This window comes from Phyllobates terribilis, unplaced genomic scaffold, assembly GCF_046119375.1.
Source record: "Phyllobates terribilis strain yellow unplaced genomic scaffold, ASM4611937v1 Scaffold_1__5_contigs__length_1240528914, whole genome shotgun sequence".
NCBI classification, from domain to species: Eukaryota; Metazoa; Chordata; class Amphibia; order Anura; family Dendrobatidae; genus Phyllobates; species Phyllobates terribilis.
The window spans coordinates 84792256-84814484 of record NW_027362761.1 but is presented as its reverse complement, the minus strand read 5'-3'; the positions used below and the strand labels follow the sequence as shown (position 1 = coordinate 84814484).

General features: G+C 45.0%; 1 protein-coding gene across 2 annotated transcripts in view; it reads left to right on the top strand.

The window, feature by feature from the left end:
* GRIN3A (glutamate ionotropic receptor NMDA type subunit 3A) overlaps positions 1-22229 on the top strand; it is an 847513-nt gene that overhangs the window by 572912 nt on the left and 252372 nt on the right. For both annotated transcript variants that reach the window (XM_073664672.1, XM_073664682.1), the window contains exon 5: positions 5655-5800. In XM_073664672.1, the coding sequence (XP_073520773.1) occupies positions 5655-5800 (146 nt within the window). The remainder of the gene's footprint in view (positions 1-5654; positions 5801-22229) is intronic.

Here is a 22229-nt window from a genome sequence, read left to right as displayed (position 1 = left end):
TTGCGGAAAGCTTCCATATCCACGAGCCTAAAAGTCAACATTTTGAGTGTAAGCATTCGCGAAATGTGTGAATTTAGTAGTGCGGCCTGTAGGTCGTTGGATTTGTATTTGCCCTTGCGTTCCAAGGACTGGGGTAGGGACAACTGAACGCTGCACTAGGACAAGAACATGGACGTGTTTGCTGATGGTGCTAGTTGAGAGTGTTCAATGAGAGGTGCAGGGCGGGAGGAATCTTGGCATGCGCCATGGACTGGGGATTGGTGTGCACGCACAACAGCAGAACAAGCAGTGGTGTCACCCGCAGACACTGTTGCTGGACCCCGGGGTTCGGCTCACCTAGTCGGGTGCTTTCCTGCCATGTGCCTGATCATGCTGGTGGTGGTCAGGCTGCTAGTTTTGCTACCCCTGCTGATGCTGGCCTGGCAGGTGGTGCAAATGGCCTTTTTTGGGGTTATCTGCAGAGTCTTTAAAAAATAACCATACTCGCAAAGAGCTAACAGTTGTACTGGCAACTTCCGTCGTGTTGGCGTTACGAGGAATGCTTTCCCACCTTGTGTCTGTGGCCACCACACTGCTTCTTCCTGCCTGTTGTGGTGCTATCCCTCCCTCCCCCTGTGTGCTGCTGTCCTCACTCTGTATGTCCCCTTGCCAGGTTGGGTCAGTTACTATATCATCCACCACCTCATCTTCCATTTCCGCACCCTTTTCCTCCTCCTGACTTTCTGGCAATTGTGTCTCATCATCATCATCCATCTCTTGCGACAGCAATTGCACTTTCCTGCAATCACCTTCTTGTGACCGTGGCTGCTCCAATATTTGGGCATTGCTTCATGCGTTCTCCTCTTGACTCTCTTGAAGCTGGCCGGGCTTCTACAAATGGAAATGTGAACAGCTCTTCTGAGTGTCCAAGTGTGGGATCGGTTGTCTACGGGCACTCGGCATGGTAGGAGGAAGGAGGATCAGAGTGAGGAATATGCGGTCCAGTCTCACGCCTACTGAGACTTGACCGTGTGGAAGACAAGGTGGTGGTGGTGGCAAAGTGACTGGAAGCATTATCTGCTATCCAACTAACAACCTTTTGATGCTGCTCTGTGTTCAATAGTGGTGTTCTGCGGTCCCCTAGTAATTAGGAAAGGAAGATCGAGCGACAATACAGTATGTGAGTGTTTATTGTGGCACAATTTCAGCTTGCCCACAGCCACGTCCTCGGCCTCTGCATGCACCATCACCATTACATCCATTTTCCTGTCCCTTGCCAACCACCTTTCACATTTTTAATGGAGGACAATATTTTCCACGTTCACAAGAAATGGCTGATTTTGGAATGCAATTATATGTGATACGTCTGACAGAGAACCACGATTTTAAATAGCAGGCCTGTAATTTACTAATATTATTCTACACAGAGACCTAGTGTGAATAGCTTAACCGACACACTGCAACAGAATGGAAATGGAAGAAATGGCTGATTTTGGAACCGTCTTATAGGTGATATGTCTGACAGAGAACCACGGTTTTAAATAGGAGGCCTGTAATTTGCCAATACTATCCTTCACAGACACCTAGTGTGAGTAGCTTGACCGACACACTGCGATGGAATGAAAATGGAATAAATGGCTGATTTTGGAACACTGTTATAGGTGTTATGTCTGACAGAGACGTGTTTGCTGATCGTGCTAGTTGAGAGTGTTCAATGAGAGGTGCAGGGCGGGAGGAATCTTGGCATGGGCCATTGACAGGGGATTGGTGTGCATGCACAACAGCAGAACAAGCAGTGGTGTCACCCGCAGACACTGTTGCTGGACCCTCGGGTTCGGCTCACCTAGTCGGGTGCTTTCCTGCCATGTGCCTGATCATGCTGGTGGTGGTCAGGCTGCTAGTTTTGCTACCCCTGCTGATGCTGGCCTGGCAGGTGGTGCAAATGGCCTTTTTTGGGGTTATCTGCAGAGTCTTTAAAAAATAACCATACTCGCAAAGAGCTAACAGTTGTACTGGCAACTTCCGTCGTGTTGGCGTTACGAGGAATGCTTTCCCACCTTGTGTCTGTGGCCACCACACTGCTTCTTCCTGCCTGTTGTGGTGCTATCCCTCCCTCCCCCTGTGTGCTGCTGTCCTCACTCTGTATGTCCCCTTGCCAGGTTGGGTCAGTTACTATATCATCCACCACCTCATCTTCCATTTCCGCACCCTTTTCCTCCTCCTGACTTTCTGGCAATTGTGTCTCATCATCATCATCCATCTCTTGCGACAGCAATTGCACTTTCCTGCCATCACCTTCTTGTGACCGTGGCTGCTCCAATATTTGGGCATTGCTACATGCGTTCTCCTCTTGACTCTCTTGAAGCTGGCCGGGCTTCTACAAATGGAAATGTGAACAGCTCTTCTGAGTGTCCAAGTGTGGGATCAGCTGTCTCCGGGCACTCGGCATGGTAGAAGGAAGGAGGATCAGAGTGAGGAATATGCGGTCCAGTCTCACGCCTACTGAGACTTGACCGTGTGGAAGACAAGGTGGTGGTGGTGGCAAAGTGACTGGAAGCATTATCTGCTATCCAACCAACAACCTGTTGATGCTGCTCTGTGTTCAATAGTGGTGTTCTGCGGTCCCCTAGTAATTAGGAAAGGAAGATCGAGCGACAATATGTGAGTGTTTATTGTGGCACAATTTCAGCTTGCCCACAGCCACGTCCTTGGCCTCTGCATGCACCATCACCATTACATCCATTTTCCTGTCCCTTGCCACGCACCTTTCACATTTTTAATGGAGGACAATATTTTCCACATTCACAAGAAATGGCTGATTTTGGAATGCAATTATATGTGACACATCTGACAGAGAACCACAATTTTAAATAGCAGGCCTGTAATTTACTAATATTATTCTACACAGAGACCTAGTGTGAATAGCTTAACCGACACACTGCAACAGAATGGAAATGGAAGAAATGGCTGATTTTGGAACCGTCTTATAGGTGATATGTCTGACAGAGAACCACGGTTTTAAATAGGAGGCCTGTAATTTGCTAATACTATTCTTCACAGACACCTAGTGTGAGTACCTTGACCGACACACCCTCGATGGAATGAAAATGGAATAAATGGCTGATTTTGGAACACTGTTATAGGTGTTATGTCTGACAGAGAACCACGTTTTAAATAGCAGGCCTGTTATTTACTAATACTATTCTTCACAGATAGTGTGAATAGCTTGACCGACACACTGCAGCGAAATGAAAATGGAAGATATGGCTGATTTTGGAACATTCTTATAGGTGTTATGTCTGACAGAGAGGCACGGTTTAAAATAGCAGGCCTATAATTTACTAATAGTATTCTTCACAGAGACCTAGTTTGAATAGCTTGACCGACACACTGCAATGAAATAAAAATTGAAGAAATGGCTGATTTTGTAACACTCTTATAGGTGTTATGTCTGACAGAGAAACACGGTTTTAAATAGGAGGCCTGTAATTTGCTAATACTATCCTTCACAGACACCTAGTGTGAGTAGCTTGACCAACACACTGCGATGGAATGAAAATGGAATAAATGGCTGATTTTGGAGCACTGTTATAGGTGTTATGTCTGACAGAGAACCACGGTTTTAAATAGCAGGCCTGTTATTTACTAATACTATTCTTCACAGATAGTGTGAATAGCTTGACCGACACACTGCAGCGAAATGAAAATGGAAGATATGGCTGATTTTGGAACATTCTTTTAGGTGTTATGTCTGACAGAGAGGCACGGTTTTAATCAGCAGGCCTGTAATTTACTAATAGTATTCTTCACAGAGACCTAGTTTGAATAACTTGACCGACACACTGCAATGAAATAAAAATGGAAGAAATGGCTGATTTTGTAACACTCTTATAGGTGTTATGTCTGACAGAGAACCACGGTTTTAAATACCAGGCCTTTAATTTGCTAATACTATTCTTCACAGACACATAGTGTGAATAGCTTTACAGACACACTGCAATGAAATGAAAATGGAAGAAATGGCTGATTTTGCAACACTCTTATAGGTGTTATGCCTCACAGAGAACCACGGTTTTAAATAGAAGCGATGTAATTTTCTAATACTATTCTTCACAGACACCTAGTGTGAATAGCTTGACTGACACACTGCAACAGAATGGAAAAAGAGGCCTATATTTTCCATGTTCAGTTTAAAATTTTGGATTTTTATTGCTGAAATATGGAACACATCTGGCTTTATTGTGCTATGAGAACAAGCAAATGGAGCAGAAAAATAGTGTACTCTGGATTGCTTTTTAAGCAGTAACCAGGATTAAGATAAAAAAAAATTTGCCCTGGCACCTGATATCTGGGGCTATGTCTACAAATATCTGTAATTATTACAGCAGCAGCAGACAGGACATTCAAAGGACCCTCTTGCGCTATATGCACTGCAGTCTGCCACATACTACCTGTCTGCCTAACTCCTGCCTAGCAGTGATTATATGCAGCTGAATTAGTCCTCAGAAGGACTGTTAGTTCAGTTGGATATATATATATATATATATATATGTTGTGGAATACCTATACTAACTATGAAGAAGCTAATCTCTCACTGACGCAGCAGCAGCTCTCCCTACTCTGCCTGATTCCGGGGTAGACTGTGACCAGCAGAGCGGTGCCAGGTCTTATATACACCTGATGATGCTGTGCGGCCAGCCAATCACTGTAATGCCCACAACCAACATGGCTATTACAGTGCATGGCAGGCAATCCCTGCATGTTCATTGGCTCTTTAAAGAGTTCCAAACATGCAGGGAGGGGACCCGAGTTCCCATCCGAGCAACCCGGATATATTCGCCAAGCTTGTTGAGCACCGTGATGCTCTGGTGAGTACCGAGCAGTGGCGAGCATGTTCGTTCATCACTAGTTGCTACTTTTCTATTGAAAGCACAAATTAAAATGACATTCTTCTGACTAGACTTCTGGACACAGTCATATCGGCAAAAACTTCAGTAACTTAAGACTCATTGACCTTGAAGCTAAAAATGGACCAGGGCCTCTAGCTGGTCAAAAACTTTCAGGCACTAAGGTCATTAAATAACCTACTGTTTAATAAACTTTCATACAGAGGTGTAAAACCAGTGAGTTAGATACTTTGTGACCTCATATTAAACTTTTTCAACTGGCTCCAAATGTTAAAAAAATGTTGAATATTCTTAGTATTTAAATTCAGCGCTATTCTACAGTGTAAATATGGGTAAGAAAACCCTTTCTAGGTAATTGGCAGTTATTATGATACCAGATGGAGTACTGCATTCTGCTACATCTATGTAGCACCAAAAATGAGATGACTTTTTAAATATTTAATAGCATCAAAAATGAAAGCAACTCATTCATTCTGTCACTACATTGCTTATTGGTAATATCACAGTTGGTAAATAGCAAATTACTTTTCTACGCTCTTACAGAGTAAAATCCAAACAAATGGTTTGCAGTCTACAATATGTAATACGTTGGTGTTTTCGATGTGTTATCATACTGGTTTTAGGCTCCGAATTGAATTTATCCCCTCGATGCATCTATAGTCTTTACAATGTCATTTCATCTTCAATTGTCATTTATGCAACAAAAAGAAAATGCCATCTCTGATTATTCTATAATAAGGCAATAACAATATAATCCCTGTTTTATAGCTTCATCATCCCTCCCAGGGGTTCCGGTTTGGAACAGTAAAAGAGAGCAGTGCGGAAGACTATGTTAAGAAGAGCTTTCCCGAGATGCATGAATACATGAGAAGATATAACACCCCATCTACTTCGGATGGAGTCGCATTTCTAAAGTAATTGACATCTATTTAACTTTATTACTTGGTAATCTACATTGGTTTGTTTTGCATTGCTCTTAAACTCTCATTTAAAGCGTGATTTTTTACACCTGCTTCATACAAACTGCAAAGCATTGGAGCTCTACAGTAAAATGATTTAAACAAAAAATATAATGTTAACACAATGTCCTCCTTATGGTTGGGTGGGGGGATTGTTGGGGGGTGAACTTGTGGGACAACAACAGGCTAGCCTGTAGTGAGCGCACTGTTGTGTTTTCAGGAGCGCACCACTCTCTAATGACCAGGAGCCAGATTGACACTATGGACCAGCGACAAGTTCATGGCTCAACTCTCTCATGGTGCAAGCATGGTCAGCATTGGAGGAGCACAGGGAAATTAAAATTCCCTTTGTTACTGAATGGAGAGGATTTTTAACAAGAGGTAAATTGCAAAGTTTTTCATAGAATCATAGAATCATAGAATCATAGAATGGTAGAGTTGGAAGGGACCTCCTGGGTCATCTGGTCCAACCCCCTGCTCAAAGCAGGATTCACTAGATCATCTCAGACAGATGTCTGTCCAGCCTCTGTTTGAAGATGTCCATTGAAGGGGAACTCACCACCTCTCGTGGCAGCCTGTTCCACTCATTAATCACCCTAACTGTCAAAAAGTTTTTTCTAATATATAATCTGTATCTCCTCCCATTTAGTTTCATCCCATTGCTTCTAGTCTTTCCTTGTGCAAATGAGAATAAAGATGATCCTTCTACAATGTGACAGCCCTTGACATATTTGTAGACAGCTATTAAGTCTCCTCTCAGTCTTCTTTTTTGCAAGCTAAACATTCCCAAATCCTGCAACCGTTCCTCATAGGACATGGTTTGCAGACCAGTCACCATTCTGGTCGCTCTTCTCTGAACTTGCTCCAGTTTGTCTATGTCTTTTTTAAAATGTGGTGCCCAAAACTGTACACAGTATTCCAGATGAGGTCTGACCAAAGAGGAGTAAAGACCGATAATGACTTCACGTGATTTTGTTTTTTTTCCAAGAACTTTGAAATTATACTCATTTAACAAGATGTAATAACCTCTTTACTGATTTAGCCATGATGTCATGAAACAACACTACTGTACATTTTTGCACTTTTCCCATTAAATGTTATTACTTTGGTGTGAACAGTCTCTAGACTCCCTAAGAATTAGGGCTCAAGGGGGATTGAACCTTCGGTCTCCTCTTAAAGTGGTTTCCACTTTTAAAAAAGTGGTCTACAAATAATCAAATACTAATGAAAAAACAAACACAGATAGTAGTCACCTCAGATCCACTGCTGGCTCACTGTTGCAGTTCCTGTCTCTGTGTGTTGACTGCAGTAGTAACATCACATCGACATCACTGCTGCAGACACTCACTGAGCTTGGTTGCCTCATGTCATGTACAGTCATGGCCAAAAGTATTGAGAATGAGACAAATAGTAATTTTTCCAAAGTTTACTGCTTCATTTTTTGTAATGGCAATTTGCATATACTCCTGAATGTCAAAGAGTGATCAGCTTAACAGCAATTACTGTACTTGCAAAGTCAATATTTGCCCAGAAAATGAACTTTAACCCCCAAAACACATTTCAACATCATTGCAGTCCTGCCTTAAAAGGAGCAGCTAACATCGTTTTAGTGATTGATCCATTAACACAGGTGTGGGTGATGATGAGGACAGGGCTGGCGATCAATCAGTCATGATTAAGTAAGAATGACATCACTGGACACTTTAAAAGGAGGCTGGTTCTTGGTATCATTGTTTCTCTTCAGTTAACCATGGTTATCTCTAAAGAAACACGTGCAGCCATCATTGCACTGCACAAAAATGGCCTAACAGGGAAGAGTATCGCAGCTACAAAGATTGCACCTCAGTCAACAATCTATCGCATCATCAAGAACTTCAAGGAGAGAGCTTCCATTGTTGTCAAAAAGGCTCCAGGGCACCCAAGAAAGACCAGCAAGCGTCAGGACCGTATCTTAAAACTGTTTCAGCTGCGGGATCAGACTACCAGCAGTGCCGAGCTTGCTCAGAAATGGCAGCAGGCTGGTGTGAGTGCTTCTGCACGCACTGTGAGGCGCAGACTCTTTGAGCAAGGGCTGGTTTCAAGGAGGGCAGCAAAGAAGCCACTTCTCTCCAGAAAAAACATCAGGGACCGACTGATATTCTGCAAAAGGTACAGGGAGTGGACTGCTGAGGACTGGGGCAAAGTCATTTTCTCTGATGAATCCCCTTTTCGATTGTTTGGGACATCTGGAAAACAGCTTATTCGGAGAAGAAGAGGTGAGCGCTACCACCAGTCTTGTCTCATGCCAACTGTAAAGCATCCTGAAACCATTCATGTGTGGAGTTGCTTCTCAGCCAAGGGAATCGGCTCACTCACAGTCTTGCCTAAAAACACAGCCATGAATAAAGAATGGTACCAGAATGTCCTCCAAGAGCAACTTCTCCCAACCGTCCAAGAGCAGTTTGGCGCCCAAAAATGCCTTTTCCAGCATGATGGAGCACCTTGCCATAAAGCAAAGGTGATAACTAAATGGCTCATGGAACAAAACGTAGAGATTTTGGGTCCATGGCCTGGAAAGTCCCCAGATCTTAATCCCATTGAGAACTTGTGGTCAATCATCAAGAGACGGGTGGACAAACAAAAACCAACAAATTCTGGCAAAATGCAAGCATTGATTATGCAAGAATGGACTGCTATCAGTCTGGATTTGGTCCAAAGGTTGATTGAGAGCATGCCAGGGAGAAATACAGAGGTCTTGAAGAAGAAGGGGCAGCACTGCGAATATTGACTTGCTGCATTAACTCATTCTAACTGTCAATATAACCTATTGGTACTCATAATATGATTGCAATTATATTTCTGAATGTGATATAAACATCAGACAAACACTAATAAAAACCAGAGGCCAGCAGATCATGTGAAAATATAATTTTGGTGTCATTCTCAAAACTTTTGGCCATGACTGTACATCAGCAAAGGCGAGAATCAGTGATTGGCTAGAGCGCTGATGTGCACTTTCGATGTGATGTCACCTCTGCAGCCAAAACACAGAGACAGGAGCAGCATCGAAGGTCTGTTGCTAGACACAGGGAGGGTGATCGCTATTCAAATTAATTTTTTACTACTATCTGATCTTTTGGGGAACAAATTTCTGGAAGTGGAATACCCCATTAGGCTGTTTCACTCCAAGTATTTGCAAGACAAAACCTGCCTCCATTGAATTAGATTGAAGCAGTCTCATCATTCCAGAAACTTTGAAGAGTACAAGTTTCCTGGATAGAGTTCCTTTTTTGGAGCCATTCTCCAAGATAAAGATCAACCATAAATTCAAATAACTTTTTTAGTATAAGCAGTCCTGTGTGTATGCATGAGAAATATCACTACATCTGGTCATTATGCGTCTTATATTGTGTGTTTTCACCAGTTTTTCCCTGGTGAGAGGAGACTAGCTGATATGTTTTTTCCCATGCACAAATCAGCTCACACACACAGAGATTCATGTAGTAAATCCCTTTATTAGCACATTGAGAGAAGTAGCAAAGATATCATGGAAATTATACTGCAATAATGAGAAGTCTCAATGTGAATCAAAGACTTGTTAGAAAGCTCAGCATGATACGTCTGTGTCTCCCTCAGCCTTCCCTGCTTCTTTCTTCTGCCACCTCCCCTCCCTTTTCTATAGAGTAGTGTACAACCAGCTGTGTCCCATGACACCACAATGAGCTGGCCAGTTCATCTTCTTTGAGCAAGGTGGATTTGAGCTGTTTCTTCACAGTGAATGTTAAGGTCAAGAGGCATTAGAGCAGAGAAAGAAGTGGATAACCGTGCATGGAAATAAATGTGAAAGGGACTCATCACTAGATCAGCAATGCAGCCCTTTATGCTCAGGATAGATAGGGGTCTCAATAGTCAGACCCGCACTGACACAAAGTGATGGCATATCTTAGTGATACAATAATTAAGAGTATAAATCATGGCTAATATATTATATATATATATGTATTTCGGCACATCTGCCCATTCAACAGCATATAACCACATACACTTGAATATTATATTGGGGCATGGGTTTGTCAACTTGCTGCAATGCAATGTAATCTCATAATCAGTGGGCACATTAGATCTACAGTCTTTGAAATTGGGGGTAGGGGATCCCAGTCTGGCAACTCTTAGGTCCAGGTCTAAATAGACTGTGCATCTCCATTAATTGTGAGAACTGGCTAGATGTGTATCTGTTTTATCATTTTATGGCTACTATTCATGGGGATGGGTGCCATTACTGAGTTGGAGGATTCATTACTGAATGGAGGGAGATAAGGATCAGCAATATTGTGTGCGGTGCACTTTAGCACCATTACTGAGTGTAGGACCACCAAAGGGCAATAATATAGAGTGCGAGGTACCAATACTGAAGGACACCATTACTGAGTTTGGATATACAGGGGCACTATTGAAGCACTATCATTAAAGGGATTTTCCCATGAACAAAAGTTAATTTTAATCAATACATTTTGTAATAATAATAGATTTCACAATTGGATGTGTTTAAATAAAAGTCCCTGTCCTGAGATAATCTTATACATGTGCCCCTGCTGTGTACTGTGTAATGGCTGTGTCTCCCCATGCAGGAACATGGTCTGATCATACCACATCTCCTGGGCAGGGGAGGGAAGCAAAAGAGAGTATACTGACATTACAGGAGGTGATCACAGCTGCTTCTTTTGTAAGGTAAAACATTTCCCTGCCTGTTTTTTAAGCAATGATTTACCTCAAAGAAAGAATAATTTGCAATCCCCTGCTGTAATGTCTGTATCCTCTTTTGCTTCCTTTCCTGTCCAGGAGATGTGGTATGATCAGACCATGTTCCTACACGTCAGACACATCCATTACACAGTACACAGCAGGGACACAGGAAAATTGTATTTAACCCCTTAATAACATCTGACGTACTAATATGCGTCTGTGCCCTGGGACTTAAGAGCCAGACCCGTATTAGTACGTCATGGCGATCGCGCGCGCACACAGGCTGTGTGGGCGCGATCGCCGCCGGGTGTCAGCTGATTGTCACAGCTGACACCCGGTACTATGTGCAGGGAGCGGTCCTGCACCGCTCCCAGCACATTAACCCCCGCGATGCTGCGATCGAAGTCGATCGAAGTCTATCGCGGCATTGCGGGGGCAAGGGGAGGTGATCGGCGATACTCACCTCCTCTTCCGGATTCCAGTGCAGTCTGCAAAGGCTTCCCGGGTGTTGCCATGACGACCCGATGTCGTCATGACAACATCCGGGTCACCAGAGAGCAGGAAGATTGCTTGGGCATGCGCAGTGCATCTCCAAGCAATCTTCACACTGTGCACTTCTGACAGCCTTCATGGCATAGGGATGGTGCTTCATTCCTGTGCCATGCAGGCGATCAGAAAAAAAAAAGTGAAAGTCCCAGAGTGGGACAAAGTAATAAAGTGTATAAACTGTGTGAAAGTGGAAAAAAAAAAAAAATGTGCAAAAATATTATAAAAAAAAAAAAAAAATAATACACCAAAAATAAAAATATAATGTACCCATCAATAAATATTATTATAAAAAAAAAACAAAAAAACAATAAAAGTACACATATTTGGTATCGCCGCATCCAGAACAACGTGACCTATAAAACAGTCCCACTAGTTAACCCCTTCAGTGAACACGGTAAAAAAAAAAAAAAAAAAACGAAGCAAAAAACAATGCTTTATCACCATACCGCCAAACAAAAAGTGGAATAACACGCGATCAAAAAGACGCATATAAATAAAAATGATACAGCTGAAAACGTCATCTCGTCCCGCAAAAAACAAGCCACCATACAGCTCCATCAGCCAAAAAATAAAAAAGTTATAGCTCTCAGAATAAAGCGATGCTAAAAAATATTTTTTTCTATAAAATAGCTTTTATTGTGTATAAGCGCCAAAACATAAAAAAATGATACAAATGTGGTACCACTGCAAACGTACTGACCCGAAGAATAAAGCTACCTCATCAATTTTACCACACGCGGAACAGAATAAAAAAAATAAAAAAAAACAATTCCTGAATTGTTGGTTTTTGTTTATTCTGCCTCCCAAAAATTGGAATAGAAAGCGATCAAAAAATGTCACGTGCCTGAAAATGGCACCAATAACAACGGCAAGTCATCCCGCAAAAAACGAGCCATCACATGACTGTCTGCCAAAATCTGGAAAAATTATAGCTCTCAAAATATGGCGATGCAAAAACTAGATTTTACAAAAAATGAGTCTTTTAGTGTGTGACATCTGTCAGTCATAAAAACCCCATATGATTCTGGCATTGCTGTAATCACACCGACCCGAAGAATAAAGTCGTCTAATCACTTATACCGCACAAGGAACGGCGTCAAAAATAAACTCTTGGGTTAGGATTGGGCTAGGGTTAGGGCTGGGTTTGGGGCTAGGGTTGTGCTGGGGTTAGGGTTGTGCTGGGGCTAGAGTTGTGCTGGGGCTAGGGTTGTGCTGGGGCTAGGGTTGTGCTAGGGCTAGGGTTGTGCTAGCGCTAGGGTTGTGCTAGGGCTAGGGTTGTGCTAGGGTTAGGGCTGGGGTTGGGATTTTTTTCAAAAGTAAGAAAAAAAGATGACGATATGGCGACTAGTGTTGAGAGCAAGTGCTCGCTACTTGAGTTTGCATCGGGTGCTCTGGTATGCATTGAGTATCGTGGGTATTTGAGTGACATGCTCGAGTTTCTGCCCCATATGCTTCGCGGCCAAAAAACTTTACAGGGATTGCCTGCCATGCACGAGCGATCCCCGCAAGTTTTTTTTTGGGTGTCTAATAACCGTGAAACATGCGGAGTAGGGACTCGAGCATGTCACTCGAGTACACGCTGTACATGGTGCATACCTGAGTACCCGATGCAAACTCAAGTAGCGAGCACTTGCGCTCAAGAATAATGACAACTTATTCAATATGATGACCTAATGTAAACAAATTCTGTGCCGTACTTCTGGGTTCAAAATGTTCACTATACACCTTAATAAAATCCTTGAGGGGTATAGTTTCCAAAATGGGGACACTTGTGGGGGAGCTCCACTGTTTAGGCACATCACGGGCTCTCCAAACGCGACATGGTGTCCGCTAACAAATTGAATGGAAAATCGGCTCAAATTGTTAGCGGACGCCATGTTGCGTTTGGAGAGCCCCTGTGTGCCCAAACATTGAAGCTCCCCCACAAGTGACCCCATTTTGGAAACTTGACCCCCCAAGGCACCTATCTAGATGCATAGTGAGCACTTGGAACCCCCAGGTGCTTCACAAATTGATTCGTAAAAATGAAAAAGTGAAAAAAAAAACACTTTTTCATTTTTATGAATCAATTTGTGAAGCAAAAAAAAATTGGGTCTAAAGTAACATTTTTGTGAAAAAAGTTAAATGTTCATTTTTTTCTTCCACATTCAAAAAATTCCTGTGAAGCACCTGAAGGGTTAATAAAGTTCTTGAATGTGGTTTTGAGCACCTTGAGGGGTGCAGTTTTTAGAATGGTGTCACTTTTGGGTATTTTCTGTCAAAAAGACCTCTCCAAGTGACTTCAAATGTGATGTGGTCCCTAAAAAAATGGTTTTGTAAATTTTGTTGGAAAAATGAGAAATCGCTGGTCAACTTTTAACCCTTATAGCTCCCTAACAAAAAAAAATTTTGGTTCCAAAATTGTGCTGATGTAAAGTAGACATGTGGGAAATGTTATTTATTAACTCTTTTGTGTGACATATCGCTCTGATTTCAGGGCTTAAAAATTCAAATTTTGAAAATGGCAAAATTTTAAAAATTTTCGCCAAATTTCCGTTTTTTTTCACAAATAAACGCAAGTGATATCGAAGAAATTTTTCCACAATCATGAAGTACAGTATGTCACGAAGAAACAATCTGAGAATCAGGGGGATCCGTTGAAGCGTTCCAGAGTAATTACCTCATAAAGTGACAGTGGTCAGAATTGTAAAAATTGGCCTGGTCATTAACGTGCAAACCACCCACGGGGCTTAAGGGGTTAAACACTAGTGTTGAGCCACCCCCGTAGTGTTCGAGTTCGGTTCGGTTCGTCGAACACCCGTGTGTTCGCCGAACTGTTCGTCGAACTGTTCGTCGAACACGTTCGAACACCGTTAAAACCAATGGCAGGCAAACAAAAACACATAGAAACACATAGAAAACACCTTCAAAGGTGTCCAAAAGCTGACAAACTGCTCAGAAGACATAACTAACACATGGAAAAGTGACAAGTACATATAGTCATGCGAAAATAAAAGAGGTGGAGGAGTAAAAGGAGGGGGAGACACAGATATAGGCATGTCATGCCCTTCTAAAATCCAAAAAGTGTGAAGCCGACACGGCCAGTCCGCTCCTGCCCGTGCCACCTCCGTGTCGCCGGGTTTGTGCCAGAGCCGCGGTGAACCCTGACGGCCAGCCCCCCTCTCCCAATACTGGTGCCTGTCCGCTGGTGTGTCGAGCGAGCCCCCCTGTGGTGGAGGCAGCTCTAAGCTTTTTAATTTAAATTGTCTCTCTAATTTGAATGAATACACTTTAAATCCATTTACAAGGATCTATTGTAGGGCAAGTCTCATGCCAGCAGCCGCGGTAATTCCAGATCCAGTAGCGTCCACTAAAGCTGCTGCAGTTAAAAAGCTTTTATAAGGATCGAGCTCGGCTGTCCACCGCAAGGCATCCTACTGCCAGTCCCAGCCCCTATGCCTTGGGGTGCCTCCTGATGCTCTTCACTAAGTATCCCATGGTCCCGAAGCATTTCCTTTGAAAAAATTAAGTGTCTAAACTACAGGTGGTGTAGCTTGCTTAACAGCCGGGATAATCCGCTGACTAGCAGACACTGCTACTAGGCACAAAGTATTTCCTGGGCTAGATGCAGTTAAAAATTTGTAATTAGATACTCTCGTTGGATGCTGAGAAAGCATTCCATAGAGTCTCCTGGCACGCCATATATGATTCTCTTAAAAAGCTTGGGGTAGGGGTCTAGGGGACCCTTTTATAGCCAAAATCACGGCCTTGTATCGCAATACGTCACCTAGGCTGAAGATAAATGGAACTGTAGCACCCTGAGGGCTCGGTTGCTACAGACGTATTGCACCTCACCCAGAGGTGTGATATCTCACTCTCAGGTAAGGATGGAGTGTGGATCAGGACCCGACACCTGCATGCATTACACCACATTGCTGTGGGGCAGGGCGACCAATATGCCCCTGAGATGGGCACGACAGTCCCTGTCCCTGGCTGGAGTGGGGGGAGGGAACACTGAGGAAGGGGAACCCTGTAGTGCAGGAGCAGGGAGGAAGCAGTTCCTGGGTGCATTGAGAAGGGAGTATAAAAGGTGGGCACCATCTTAGTTCAGTGCAGAGAAGTCTGAGCAGAAGTGGCAGGGAGCAGGGGCTCTGCATGAGCTCTGCTCCGGAGGCGGGCCTAGTAACAGAGGCCCAGGCCTGGAAGAGGGAGAAGGAAGGAAGAGGAGCGGAGAAGGCTCCAGGAACGAGGAATGAAGGGATCCCAGGGGTGCGGACGGGCGAGTCGCCACCGCACGCCCGAATCCACCTGCGTGGAGGGGTCAGGCCAAAGGGGGAGACCGGTCCCCGAACTAGTGGAGGCAGGAAACGACCCTCAGCTAGAAACCGGAGGCTCTGACATTTTATGTGGCGCAGCCCCTCGCTAAACCCGCTAGGAAGGCACCACATAGGGTCAGGGAAACTGGCGCCAAGTTTACCAAGAGGAGGCCCGAGGCAGCCGGACAGAAGTGTTGGTAAGAAAGGCCAGACAAAGGACACACAAAGGGGGTCCTGTGAAGTGCTCCAAAGTTATCTGGGAGTTGTCTGAGCCCCTCACCTGGTGAGCACAGTACGACGTGGGCAGCCGTTACCTGCAGACGTGGTCTGGATAATAAGAACTGTGAGTAAAGGCCCTGGACTGCATCACTGACTCCGTGTCGTTACTGCTGCTGCCCTGCAGCATCACCCCCATCCTCCGCATACACTGCCCTGAGGCTATACTCCTCCCGTGGGGAGTTATGCTACGCTCTGCTGCACCCACAACACCAGCCTCAGCGGTCTGCCCTGTAGCGGCGGTTCACTCTGACCGCAATCCACGGGTGGCGTAGTCGGACATTTAAACATCAAAACCACATAAATAGTTCCGCCACTGGTTTGACCGCCCTGAGCCACGGAACCGGGTCGCCGCCACGAAGACTACAACCACCAGCATCCACCAAAAAGGGTCCGGCTCCGGGTGTCCCAAGGCCCAGGGGGTGCGTCAGAACATTTTCATCACCTTTCACAATCACCAATGGGACAAGGCAGGGATGTCCTCTGTCCCCTCTCTTATACATCCTAGTGACGGAGCACCTGCTCTCATCAATTCGTCATAACCCCAATATTAGGTGGATTGAGGTGGGAGGCACCGAGTACAAGTGCTCTCTATTTGCTGATGATGTCCTAGTATATATCACTCAATCACATATATCCATCCCTGCTGTTATGGCTGAAATAGATCACTTTGTTACATGGTAAAATTTTAAAATCAATGCAGCGAAGTCTGAGGCCCTCGATGTCTCCCTCCCCAAATCCATATAGGATTCCATCCAGTCCAACTTTCCCTTTGCCTGGCCCTCACAGGGTATCAAAATACTTAGGAATTCCTATTCATAGAGACCTCTCCCATCTATGTTATCTTAATTTTGGGCCCTTTATTGAACAATTCCATACAGACCACGGTTGGCAAGTTAGAACTGTAAGATTCACTACGTGAACCACTGGTGTTTTGTGGAAAAGCACATGTACACTGCGTTCCAAATTATTATGCAAAAAGTGTTTAGGAGTGATAAGGGAAGAATTTGTTTGTTTGTCAGTTAAACTCATTGATGGTGATGTGTGTCAGGGCTCTTTATATCACTGTAAGCAATTGCAGACACCTGTGCTAATTAGTTTGGCAGGTGTGTCCAATGAAAGGCAAGACTACTTAAGAAGCCTCTCTCACATTATTAAGCAGCCTACATTTTCTGCCAAAATGGGAAAGAAAAAGGATGTGTCGGCTGCTGAGAAGCAACAAATTGTGGAGTGTTTAGGTCAAGGCATGACTACAATCAACATTGTGCGATGATCAGGATGAAGTGTCTTGGCAATCAAGAAGTATGTAGCTGATTCACAGTACACACGTGTGCGTGCTGATAAGGGCAAATTGAGGACTCTTTCCTACAGGCAATTACGTCAGGTTGAAAGAGCAGTGGCAAAAAAGCCTTGTCATAGCAGCAGACAAGTTTTTGAAGCTGCTTGTGCCTCCAACGTCCCCCGAACAACAAGATGCAGGGTCCTTCAGAGGTTTGCAGCTGTGCATACGCCATCCTGTCGACCTCCTCTATCCACTTCACACAAGCAGAAACGGCTCCAGTGGGCCAAACATTACATGAAGACTGATTTCAAAACTGTTTTGTTCACGGATGAGTGCCGTGCAGCGCTCGATGGTCCAGATGGATGGAGTGGAGGATGGCTGGTTGATGGACACCCCACGCAAACACGGCTACAGCGCCAACAAGGAGGAGGTGGAGTAATGTTTTGGGCTGGAATCATGGGGAGAGAGATTGTCGGCCCCTTTAGGATCCCTGAAGGCTCTAAAGATGAACTCCATAATGTATGTGGATTTTCTCAAACAGCACTTCCTGCCATGGTTCAAGAAGAAGAACCGTGTATTTCACAGCAAGATCATTTTTCTGCATGATAATGCACCATCTCATGCTGCACATAAAACATCTGCATCTCTGGCTGATATGGGCATAAAAGGGGACAAACTTATGGTGTGACCCCTATGCTCCCCTGACCTCTACCCCATTCAGAACCTTTGGAGCATCATTAAAAGGAGTGTCTATGATGGCGGGAGGCAGTTCACATCTAAGCAACAGCTCTGGGAGGGTATTCTGTCCTCATGCAAAACAATTGAAGCAGAAACCATCCAAAACCTGACAAATTCAATGGACGAGAGAGTTCAGAAGCTCCTTTCGAACAAGGGGTCCTATGTGAAAATGTAACATCACCTAGAATAAAGTTTTGAGTTGAAAACTGTTTGATTTCAGTTTCTAACAACCTGCTAATGCTTATAATTTCAAAAATGACCATTTTTTTGGTCTTTATTAAAATGAAAAGGTTGATCGAAAAGTTTGGGGGATCTAAGAGTGTGGCAACCCAGTAGTCATGATTACTTCGAATTCTGACAATATGAGGGTCATGCTGCAGGTAGTGCAGCAAGAAGGCACTTATGTGTCTTGCGCATCTCGGAGCCCCAAAATTATTTTCCGGGCTAGATGCATCTAAAAATTATTTTTAATTTTAAATCTGGTGGAGCTTATTATAGATGGCCTAATAGGATCAGTGCTGCACACTGCTACAAAGCCCAAATTATTTTCCAGTCAAGATACAGATAAACATGATTAGTAATTTGAAAGCTTAAAACGGTTGGTAGGGTGATTTTAACCAATCATCAAGCTTTTACTCTCCCCAGGATGACACAGGGGTAGAAAAGTCGTTTCGGATCCATGATTTGTTCATCTTTATGAACGTGAGTCTGTCTACATTATCAGTGGAGAGCCGCGTGCGCTTATCTGTCAGCACACCACCAGCAGCGCTGAACACACGTTCAGACAGAACGCTGGCTGCGGGGCATGACAAGATCTCCAAGGCGTAAGTGGCTAGCTCCGGCCATTTATCCAGATTGGAAGCCCAAAAAGAGCAAGGGTCCAGTGACACAGTCGTGGCTTCAATGTTTACTTGGAGATACTCCTGTACCATCGTCTCTAGGCGTTGACTATGTGTCAGACTTCTTGTCTCCTGTGGCCTTGCAAAGGATGGGCTAAAAAAGTGGTGAAATGATTTCGCAAAATTGATGTTACCAGCAGATACTGTGGTTCTGTTACGGTTTGAGTGCTGAACACTTGACGGTCCCACGGTTGGCAAGTTGGAACTGTGAGATTCACTACGTGCACCACTGGTGTTTTGTGGAAAAGCACATGTAAGATTCTGCAACAGTCTCTGCTGATACTCCTGCATGCGTGCATCCCTTTCTATGGCAGGAATAATTTCGGCAAATTTACTTTTGTACCGGGGATCTAACAGTGTGGCAACCCAGTAGTCAGGATTATTTCTAATTCTCACAATTCGAGGGTCATGTTGCAGGTAGTGCAGCAAGAAGGCACTCATGTGTGTTGCGCATCCAGGAGCACCAAGTCCCTGTTGTGTTGGTGGCGAGGTAACAATCATGCTTCCTTCCTCTGTCCTCTCCCCCCAACCTCGCACAACAGAAATGTGATCAAGGTCTCCCTCATCTGATGAGTCTTCCATCAGTTCGTCCTCCACTTCTTCCTGGGCTCCTGCACCTTCCTCACTAGTTTGGCTGCTACCATGCGCCCTGGTAAAACCATCTCCCCCACCCTCACATGCCTGCCGCCTTGGTGCTGCCGACCGTCTGGACCTTGCAGATGTTAGCCCTTCCGCATACAACTCCTCCTCCTCTACTTCCTCCACCTCCTCTTGTGCCACCACCTGACTCCGAATTCTGTTTAACATGTGCTCCAGCATGTAAATCACTGGAATAGTCATGCTGATAATGGCATCATCAGCACTAAACATCTTCGTCGCCATTTCAAAACTGTGCAGAAGGGTGCATAGGTCCCTGATCTGAGACCACTCCTCCAGCGTGATTTGCCCCACCTCTGGATCTCGTTGGCCCAGGCTATACGTCAGAACGTATTGCACCAGGGCTTGTCGGTGCTGCCACAGTCGCTGCAACATGTGCAGAGTTGAATTCCACCGGGTAGGCACATCGCATTTTAGCCGGTGAAGTGGCAGGCCCAACGACTTCTGTAGAGATGTAAGTCGCTGAGCTGCGGGATGCGAACGGCGGAAGTGAGCACACAGTGACCGTGCCCTCTGCAGAAGGCCATCTAGTCTGGGATAGTGGGCTAAAAATTGCTGGACAACCAGGTTCAACACGTGAGCCATACAAGGCACGTGTGTGACATTGCCCCGGCGAAGGGCCGCACCCAGGTTTGCAGCATTGTCGCACACGGCCTTCCCTGGTTTCAGGTCCAGTGGAGACAGCCATTCATGAAATTGGTTCTCCAGAGCTGACCACAACTCCTCAGCTGTGTGACTCACATTTCCCAGACATTTCAAACTAAAAACCGCCTGATGACGTTGAGCCCTACTGCCAGCATAGTAAGGAGGTGTGCAGGATCCCTTCTGCGCAGTTAGAAAGCTTGTGGCATGACCAGACAGGCTTTGGGTGCAGGTGGAAGACCGAGAGGAGGTTGAGGAGGCAGAAGCAGTGGAGGAACTTTGACATAAAGAGGATTGACGCACAACTCGTGGGGACGGCAAGACTTGGACAGCAGCCCCTTGTCCTGCTGTCACCATAGTTACCCAGTGCCCAGTCAGCGACATGTAACGCCCCTGTCCATGCCTACTCGTCCAAGTGTCTGTTGTGAAATGCACCCTGTCACACACAGAGTTTCTCAAAGAAGCGGTGATGTTGTGTGCGACATGCTGGTGGAGCGCAGGCACACCTTTCTTTGAGAAGTAGTGCCGACTGGGCATCTGGTACTGGGGCACTGCGACGGACATAAGGTCTCGAAAATCCTCTGTGTCCACCAGGCGGAAAGGCAGCATTTCTGTAGCCAAGAGCTTGCAGATGGTGAAATTCAACCTCTTAGCTTTCTCATGGCTAGGAGGAAATGGTCTTTTACTTGTCCACATCTGAGGGACCGAGGGCTGGCTATTGTGCTTAGACGGGGTTGATAAGGGTGTCCCCGGCAAACTGCCGGTCTGTGAGGAAGATGCAGGCGGACATGTTAGGTTGCCTTGATCCAAAGGTGGTGCTATCGATGTCGGACAGCGCTCAACACCAGCTGGTGTTACCACCTCCAAAGAAAATGATGACCTGCCAATCACGCTGGCTGTTGCGGGTAAAGAGGTGGCAGGTCTGCACCCCAAAACAGGTGTGACTGCTGTCCCCCCAGTCACAGAGGATGAAGAGGCCACGGATGCACAAGATATGGCAGACGGTGGTTGGCCCGGCCGGCTAGGCCGCATTGTAGCACACTGAGCTTCCCACTGCAACTTATGCTTCATGTCCATGTGCCGGTTCATGCATGAAGTTCTCAAACTATGTATTTTTTGGCCTCTACTTAGCTTTTGCTGACAAATGTTACAGATACCATGAGTTGGGTCATCTTTATCGATCTGAAAAAATGCCCAGGCTATGCAAGGCTTAGCACCCATGCGACCTGAAGAGCCACCACGACTTGTGGTGAGAGGCAGAGTTGTGTTTGAGGAAGCAGTTGTTGACGTGCTTCCAGTACTACGTCACTGTCCAGGAAGGCGCAACATGACCTCGTCGTCACTAGCATCTTCCTCCACCTCCTCTGCTGACCTCATCTCTTGGCTGACTGTGGGTTGACAGTAGAGATGAGCGGTGTTCGACTAGAACTGTTCGCCAATCTCAAATTCGAGCTGTTTTGGGCGGTGTTCGAGTTGTTCGACGAACCCGAACGATTTGCAAAAAATTCGGCTGTTCGAGGTTATGTTCGATAACTGTTCGTGCACCAAAAGCGTGTCCTGCATGTCTGGCGCTATTTAGAGCACCAATCATGCAGGGATTGTCTGCCACTCACTGTAATGCCACAGCCATGGTGGTTGTGGCATTACAGTGATTGCCCAAATCGATGGGAACAGTGCCAACAGTGAAACATGAAAAGCCGGCAATTCAGCAGCGGCATACACCTGTACCCGACAATTTAGAACCGAAAGAATAGAGCATCACACATAGATTAGATAGATATAAACATGTCAGCCACATATATACGAAGTACAGTGAAAGTGCTGCTTACTGTACTTGTCATTTAGCGTAAAGGATTTATCAAAAAAAATAATAGTGTTTTCATGCACCGTCTCTTTAAAAAAGCCGGCCGGCAATTCAGCAGCGGTACCCGACAATTTATAACAGACAGAATAGAGCTTCACACATAGATTAGATAGATAGAAACATGTCAGTCACATATATATGAAGTACAGTGATAGTGTTGGTTACTGTACTTGTCATTTAGTATTAAAATAAAGGATTTATTATTAAAAAAATTGGCGTGGGGTTCCCCTTAATTTTAAGCTCTAGCGGAGGTTAAGCAGACAGCTGGGGCAGATGTTTGAAGCCTGGGAAGGGGGTAATACCCACGGAGCTTCCCAGGCTACTAATATCAGCCCCCAGCTGAATACATAGCCTTTACTAGCTATTAAAATGGGGGACCCCCCCAAAAATATGACGTGGGGTCCCCCCTAATTTAATAGCTAGCAAAGGCTAGGCAGACAGCTGGGGGCTGATATTAATA